General features: G+C 29.2%; 1 protein-coding gene across 1 annotated transcript; it reads right to left on the reverse strand.

Annotated features, from left to right (window-relative positions):
• Positions 1 to 4,935: 4,935 nt before the first annotated feature.
• Positions 4,936 to 6,424, reverse strand: LOC108689339 (ATP-dependent RNA helicase DDX18). The gene is given in 10 exon segments (XM_018196072.1): positions 4,936 to 5,006; positions 5,079 to 5,174; positions 5,177 to 5,221; positions 5,224 to 5,307; positions 5,310 to 5,369; positions 5,440 to 5,457; positions 5,460 to 5,532; positions 5,534 to 5,741; positions 6,059 to 6,298; positions 6,380 to 6,424. Coding segments are annotated over 9 exon segments (861 nt in total). The 5' UTR covers positions 6,265 to 6,298; positions 6,380 to 6,424.
• Between the last annotated feature and the right edge of the window lie 2,767 nt (positions 6,425 to 9,191).

The raw sequence follows: 9,191 nt of genomic DNA on the forward strand, positions 1-9,191 counted from the left end.
TACAAAATTTTAATTCAAAATATTTAAATTAATTTTCTGGAAAATTTATTTTCTGAAAACTTTTCTGAAAACTTTTCTGAAAACTTTATTTTCTATGTCGTTGTTGTAACAAATGAGCAATATGTCTTATTGAAGACTTAAGAAAGATGAACTTTTAATATGACTGAATAACCGAAGTGCCGATTGACAAGACAGGGATACGGTAGTGCGATATACTTCCTCGCCAATCGTCCCGGCTTCGCGAAGAATGCGTTCGTGGACAGAAGTAGGGAGAAAAAAATAGGCCGTGTAGAACACATCCTGAGTGCGCAACAAGCCGACCTCTCCCAACTAAGATCGGTGCATTACATCAACGGTGCGCAACATCGTTACGATCTCCGGAGCTCCGGCGTGCCTTAGAATGCATAATTAATAATTCTACCTACTCACTTGCGATATACTAACGCCGACCAAGGCGTGAACGTACAAGGTGATACCCGCGAGCATGTCGCCGATTCATATATTAACGACGCACGTGCCGTGCACCAACGATGCTCTTAATCGGGATTTATTTCTTTTTCTTCCTTTTAGAGAATTTTGCTTATCTTAGAGATTCTATAACAGAGCATAAGCAATTTTGTCAAAATCCTACGAAAGAGAAAGATTTTTATAATTTCTCCCATGCAATATATGTACTTATTAACTTTAATTAAGATTATAGAATAAGAAAGTACAAGTTAAAATGAGAGAGTATATGTACTCTCTACGAGAAATTATATATACCTTTCTCTTGTAAAAGATTTTGACAAAATCGCTTGTGGCTAAACTCTGATCATATGATCTCTAGCTAATCTGACAAAAATATTTTGAAATCAACAAAACATACCAATAAGAAGAAATGGCATTTTAAGAGCAATGGATATTATAATTCTATTTGGTCTTACCAAAATGCCATTACTTTAATCAAAACATTTTTTTCAATGCAGGCTATAATAATTCCAAGATCGCGATAGAGATTAGAACTTCTCACTAATTAAAAGTGAAAATATAATAGTAATATGTTTATAACTCGCAAATATTAATATTGGTCCGACGTACATATATTGACCATTTTATTTAAAATATCATGGCTAAAAGGTTCGTTTAAACAAGTTAGGATAATGTCCCTTTTAATTAATTGTCTATTAATTAAAATTTTAATTTCGATTTAATTTACACTTTATCTTTGCCTTAGAATAAAAAAAAGGACAAAAAGTGAATTAAACCGAGTTAATATAGAAATTGATATAAGAATCTTCATTCAATTCTATAAAGTTCTAAAGAATGAATTTGTCTTGAAAACAAAATGCTAGAAAAGATGAAAAATAATACTATAAATCGGTTTAACAAAAGAGTATAGCGAATTCTAGTCACATCTCGTCGTTTGAATAGAAAAATTTTATTCTAGTATCGTACGTTTCTCGCATGAAGCATGCTTTTATACGGGATCCGGTGTGTACAACCAATCCTGTAGGAGGAGCATTACTGTGATTTCTGCCCGGCTGGATTACCAATGGAAATACCATTACGAGGTAGTCACCGTTGACAGTTAATGGTGTCAACGGTGCGCATTCGCCACTAGTTTGTCTTTACGGATCGCTTAAGAGAGCGCACGTGGTTACGGAATGTTTCATCCGTGTGGAAAGAAAGCAAAGCCTATTCTCCTTTCGTCTTTCTGTCTCTTTTTCAGCAGCAAAAAGTTCGAATTGAAGCTTTATTATAATCTTTCATTAATGCAAAACAGATCGCGATGAAACGGCGTCCAACGAATCAATTATGATTATTAAAATACAGTAAATAAATTATTTTTTTTTTACGAGTCTTCTCTCTAAAAATTTTAGAGTGAGAATCTCACTCTAAGAAATAAAATCTTACTCTTAAAGATTAAAAATTGTTCTTTTCAGGGTTGACTCAATTTTCATCCTTTGAAATTCCATTTCAATCAACACGAAAAGAATAATTTTGCTATGTAAAAATTTAACTAAATTCATATTCGAAAATAATTTGATGTACTATCAAAAAAATTATATAGAAAAATAATTTCGTTGTACTACCAAAATAATTATTTAGGACGCTCAAACGTGGTTGGTGGTAAAAGATCAAAATTTTTGACAGCATTGCTCATTATACTTGAATTTACTACGTAATTATTTTGATAGTCTAACAAAATTTTTTTCAGATCTGTATTTAGCTAAATTTTTAGATATTTCAACAAAATGTTTTCCGTAAAGAATTTAACAAATTCTTTTAACATGAGTACTTGAAATTTGAGGACATTAAATTAATGTTTACAATGATATAATCCGAATGATCTTTCAATTATCCAAAACAATTATTATCCAAAGATTATTTAAATCCAGGTGCTCGAATTATCTGAATAATTTGAATTTTAGGTCTTCATTAATTGTAACCATCTTTTCGCTGATAATATTTCCATCGAAAGCCTTGAAAAATTTAAGAAATGAATCTTAAAAATCAATTTAATATTTGTAATCGCAATTTAAATGAGAGACTCGATGGTTTGATATTCGAAAAGTCCAATCCATGAATTTGAATTCGAATTAGCAAATTATAAGGCGTTTCTATTCTTGGATTCTGTTCAATTACAATCAGCCTCTCGTCCGCAACTTTCGAAAAATCACCGGTGACGGAATGATCGCGCATAGATCGAATTCAAGGTGTGATTTCCGATCGATTGATCGGCCACGTCGATTACGCTGCCTCTTTAGTGTTCTCCCACGGACTTTACCTTCTATGCCATGTATCCAGCGCCTACACACGCGCACGCACGCACGCATGCACGCACGCACACGCTGGCTAATGCAAAAGTGACGTTGACGTCACGCGTCCGTACATGGACTCACTGTGAAAATTGTGTGGGTGTCGCACGTTATAAATTACTTCGTCTTGGACTTTTTCCCCTGTTACTCCACATCCTTCTTCTATTCCCATCTCGATCGCCTCTGTAATCTTCAAATCTTCGAATAAAGAGAAAAAACTGCATTTGTAGATTCTGACTAACTCGATAAAAAAACTTAGGAAAAACAGAGTGAAGTCACAATCATTAAGAAGAAAAAGCTGAATAAGTCTAGAATGATAGTTTTTTATTAACATAAAGCGAATGTATTTTCGATCTGATATCAAATCTAAAAATATACAATTATGCCTCAACTAAGGCTTAATATCTCAAATATCTTATGTCTTAATCTCGTATATAAAGTGATACCGTTCGATGAAGATTCAAATGATTTGTTTATTACTAAAGCTATTCGTTCACTAAAGCTATTCACTTATCACGTATATACATAGTATATGCAATATTTTGACTTTAATCCTTCGTAGTCCAACCGAGGCTTTGAAGAGCCACGCAAATACAAACAAAATGAAAACATTTCGGATATTGTAAAATCATATTCTTGAATATATCAGAATTTTTTTAGATTTTTTAGAGTCCAAAAACTCTTTGAAAAATACAATCTGACACTAGTGAATCGATTGGATTAGAAAAACAATAAAAAAAAACATTAAACTATGGAAGGTTAATATGATCTGGACATATGCTTCTCACATGTTGCACTTTATTTATGAATTGTCAGTAGTGCGATAAGATCATTTTCTAGCAATCAAATTGGAATTGTTAACTGTCGATGCTAAAGTTATCACATCGAGATGTATTAATATCATTAAATTGATATTGAATGCTTAATGATGCCGTCGAACACCATTGTCTATCGTCTACACCTATAAGGTGCGCGTGGATGCCTGTTACCTGCTGAATTACCGATTATCCTGCCCACGTTTGCTATCTGGCGAAAGGTCTTGGTGCATTTCAGCCGCTTTGCCGGGTCGTTTATATTTTTGAAATATCCTTAACCGTCTCCGCTGAGTTTCTTTTTGTGATCGTGAAGACTTACTAATTTCCACTTCTATTAAAGAGTTAAATAGGAAAAAATGAAAGTTTAACATTAAGCTAATTAGTGGCGCATATTTGTGTTCGAACTCACATATGAATTAATTTAATATTGAGAAAGCAATAATTAAAATTAATTTGATTAATTCAAATGTAAGCGATAAATATAGATTGAATGTTTTTTGCCTATGTTATCGTTGAAGATTTGAATAAATACTTAAGAATCTTTGAAGAGATATCTATAAATTTAAAAAATTATAAATAAATTTGTCCGAGCTTGCAAACTTTTGCACTTTTGCTTCAACTTAGAATGTATATTTCTATTATATATAATTTTTGTTGTTAAATTAAAAAATATACTTAAGTCCTATTATCGGTGATACAGTAAATCCGAAAGATTTGGCGACTTTCGCCAGATCTAGAGTTTTTATATCAAAGATCTGCTTCAAATGATGTGAATAATACGCTCTGTAATACGAATGTAATTCTTGAAGGCTTCCTTTGTCAACTGATATAAGAAGTAATTAACTTCAATTAACTTCTCAAGCTAAAACAGAAGATATCCTATATAATAGCTTTATAGATATTACTGAATATCTACGCAGATATTTTAATTAAATTAAGAATTGTATACATTTCAATTCTCTACTTAAAAAATGCGGTAAAATCATACATATATTCTCATGAATGTTTTAATATTTCTTAGTTTCAGTTTAAACTCAGAGTGTTTAAATTACAGTCCAGATAAAAAATATTAAATTTTAAAAGAAAATTACGTAAAATATATTCATTGTTTATAATTGTATATCGGTAATTTTATTCCAAGAGAATTCATATTCGTTTATGGATACACGAGCTATTTCGAGATAACGAAGGAAGCTAAGCTCTTCTGGTTGTCATCAGCAATGCATGATCGCTACTATCGTCTCCGCGAGCGATTCAACCAATACGATGGATATATTTCTAAAAGTCGTACAAATTCAATGTTAAAAATCAATGTTCATTAATTAGTATTTATTATTGAGAAAAGCGTTGCAAAATTGATGAAAGATAATTCTTTTCGTTTGTTTCTGCTTGCTTTGTTAATGAAAGCATGAACACTAAGTTCATAAAAATATTGCGATTTCGAGTGGAAAAATCTAATAACATACATGTATACTCATCACTGGTAAATCAATGTAGTTTAAAAGTTCATGGTAATATTTAACGGACATGCAAGAATTGAAGAAAAGCATCATCTTCTTTTGTTTTTCTTTAAGAACGTGAACAAAAGTAGAAATCTTTTCTCGCTCGACATGCTATGTAATCCTGCTGTAAGTCCTCCACAGTCGCCATATCCTTGTCGACTTCCACATATATAAGTTTTTTTTTAACGCTTATTTTGTTATTGTTGTGATCTTTTGTGTATTTGTCGCGCTGAAGAAGATAATTTGCCGACGTTCTGCAAGAGTAATTCAAGTAGTAAAGACAAAAACAATTTACTTTTAATAATTAATACGCAGTGTACTTACTGGGAAGAATGTTGATGATTTCAACTCTTCCTTGTATCCAATATCTAAAATACGATCTGCTTCGTCAATGATCAAATATTGAAGGAATTTCTTATAAGAAATCAGGTGTGTTTTGCAAATAATCTAATAATCGTTCTGGCATCGCCACAATAATATTGATCCCTTTTCCGAGTTTTGCATTTCGCTCTATCTATGGCATCAGAAGACCATATGTATCATAATGATATTTCATTAATTTTTCCGAGACTCCGAAAGTTTGCATAGACAATTCTCTTGTGGGAAACATAATGATACAATCAGTAAACATTTATCCATTCAAATTTGCTGCTGATTTTTTATAACTGGATTGTTAGAATCGAGATAGCTTTATTCTTATTAGTAGCTTTTCCTTTTAATTCATCTCAATATAATTTAAAGATAGAAATTATATATCAATTGGATATATCATTATTGAATATTATATACTTTATACTGGATGAAAATTACAGTTGCATTTAAATAATTTTTTATTTACATAAAAATAAATTCATAAAGAATATTTATATAAGAATAATTTCATTATTTATGAAATAAAAAATAATCTAAATGCTTTTCTAACACTGGCTATCAGGTTTACATACCATTATAAGGCATGAACTTCCATCTATAAATTAATTCAATAGCAGGAATTAAAAAGGTTTTGTCAGATCCAGTTTTAGCCAATCAAATCTTTCCCTTCAAGAAAGAATGGAATAGCTAATGCTTCTGTATCTCAGTCATATATGTAAAATCCATATTCTCCATTGCTTTCATTATCATCTGGTTCAATATTGAGCTTGCTATCATTCATCATTTCAAAATCTATAAGCTGTATCAAGTGCTAAATAACAATATATATATATAATATTATTAGAAAGTGCAGAAATATCATTCAGTTACTAGCTTAGTCAGAAATACATACGATTCTCAGAAATTAAAGATCGTTTAACTATCTCCTCAGACTCTTCATTTTTCTTGGATACATTTCACATTGATTTCATCTTTTCTAAAAAAAAAAGATACATGGATCATTATTAATAATTATATAATAAAACAGAAAATACATATGATTAATTCTGCAAATAACATTTTCAATTTCTTTACTGATAAAAAATTCACACCTTGTACATTTAAAATAATTTAAAAAATAAATTGTAGGAATAAATTAGAAGAATTTATACAAATATCCTTTGTGTTTGTCGACTTGTCTCAGATATTTTTTTCTGATCTGATTGTATCTATATATACAAAAGTATTTTATTGAAGAAATAATGATAAACACATTTAAAAAAAAAATAAAAGAAGATTGATATTGAGAAACAACTAGTTTTGCCACACAATTTCCTTAAATACAAATTTATTATTTAAATGTCCATATGAAAGAACTAACCTCAAAAATAAAAATATTTTTATCTTTTTGCTCTTCCCGCCGTTTTAGTACAGTTAATTTTGTCTTTTCATTTTTTAATTTTTCGTATCAGCACTTTCTCGGAAACTGACATTTTTTAAAATTGCAGAACAGTATCTTAAAATGATATCAAAAATTGTTTATAGTCCATTAGAACCTATTGGGCGCGTTCGAAATTTAAATCACTTTAAACAGCACAAATCTGCTAACGCTAACTTGCTCGCCGAGCGATTGAATGTGATTGATTAGATCTATCAGTAACAATCAATCATTTGCTTGGCGAGCAGACTAGCTGTTTTGCTGAAAGTAAATTCATTAGATTCGTAATAATTCGTATAAGCGTACATTTCGTTTCATGCATAATGTGCATATAATGCACCATTTATCCTTGTTTAACATTTGATGAATAACAAAACTAAATGATGAATCATATGTGAAACGGGATGCATTCTAGATTGCGCGCTCCCATTAGAAATGCAAAATAGTTTAAAATATGAATGTAGATATCTATCTTGTAATATTTATTATAAACAATTTTACATATATATGCATTGCTATTCTTTGTGTGTGTGTTATATATACCACATGTACTATCCTAGAATAGCAATGGAAATAATTATTTCAAAAAATTACTTCAAGTATATATGAATAATCAAGATAATATTCTTGAGATGGGTCCTTTCTATATAAAGATTATGCGACTTCCACGGGTCCTTTCTATATAAAGATTATCGGGTTTCTTCCGTGTCCAAATCCATTCTTGGAATGCCAACGTTTCGTGAACCTTGCAGTTCACTTCATCAGGGCGAGGAGCAGCCTGATACTTATATAATATACAATGTATATACAATATAATAATATACAAATATCTTATGTTATACAGAGTGTTTCCTATAATCATCTAAAATATCTCCGTTGTTTTTAATGATATGATAAAATATTAAAGAAAAAAGTTCGATTCAAGAGTCACATATTATATTGAGCAAAAAATTTTTCTCAAGGTTCTATTTTTTTAAATTTCAAGATCACTTCCACATTTTTAAATGGAATTGTATGATTTTTTTTACACAATATGATTCCTCTAATTATTCTGAATATAAAAGTATTAAAGTAGTGATGTAAAAATATCAAGTTAGTTATGAGATATTTTATACTTTATTCTGTATGTGTTGACATAAAAATTAACATGACATATTAAATATCTCGTAAACTATTAATGTTTTTTATAATCATAAATTAATACTTCTATGAACAGAATAATGAGATGAATCATATTATGTAAAAATCATATTATGTAAAAAAAAATCACGCAATTCCACTTAAAAAAATGAAGATTATCTTGAAATCTCAAAAAAATATGACCTTGAGAAAAATTTTTTGCTCATAATATGTGCCTCTTCAAATCGAATACTTTCTCCTTTGACATTTTCTTGTATCATTAAAAACAATAGAGATATTCTAGATTAAGTTAGAAGAAACACCCTGTATAATAAATAATTAAGATTATATGTAGTATTTCGTAAATTCCTTAGATTTTCATAAAACGTTAAGTGTGTAACTTGCATTCTTGTCAATAGAACATAAAATATTCTCGCAAATATTCATCACTAGCTGTTTGTAGCTTGCACGCATGCACTTTCCATCTACATTAAATTATTAAATGTATGGACTCAATTTTTTTATCTTATTTGTTTTAGAAATCCTTTTTATTATTTGACTTTTTGTTTTACATATACATAATAATTTTTTAATTCTATATTCTTATACATAAAAACTCATAATTATAGTTGAATATAATACTACAATGTTCATAAACGATTAATATTATATTATTGTATGTGTAACGTATGCAATAATTTCGTGGAAATATCTAAATAACTTCCTGGTTAATAAAAAATTAGAATTAAGTATTTATGAATTAGAATTGATAAATATCGTTCAAAAAATCGTTTAATTTACATATAATATTTGGACGCGAAGACATGTATAAATATATTCCATCACTATTCATCATAATCTATATAATTATCTATTTTTATTATAACTTTATTTATCACTATCTTTAATTTTTTCTTTATGTTTTGTGTTCTAATAAACAATTATGTAAGTACGAAACAAGTATTTTTTTTGCATCATAGTATTATATATGTGTAAATATCCACATATTTGCACGGATTTAATTATGGAGTACAATTGTTATTTTATAATTATAAAATATACAACAAAATGAAAACTAATTACGGAAGTTATATAAATATATAAAATAACTGCATAATTACACAACCTATATGCCAATGCTGTTGACTGATTAATAATTATTATTTTT

The sequence above is a fragment of the Atta colombica genome, unplaced genomic scaffold (genome assembly GCF_001594045.1).
Source record: "Atta colombica isolate Treedump-2 unplaced genomic scaffold, Acol1.0 scaffold27, whole genome shotgun sequence".
NCBI classification, from domain to species: Eukaryota; Metazoa; Arthropoda; class Insecta; order Hymenoptera; family Formicidae; genus Atta; species Atta colombica.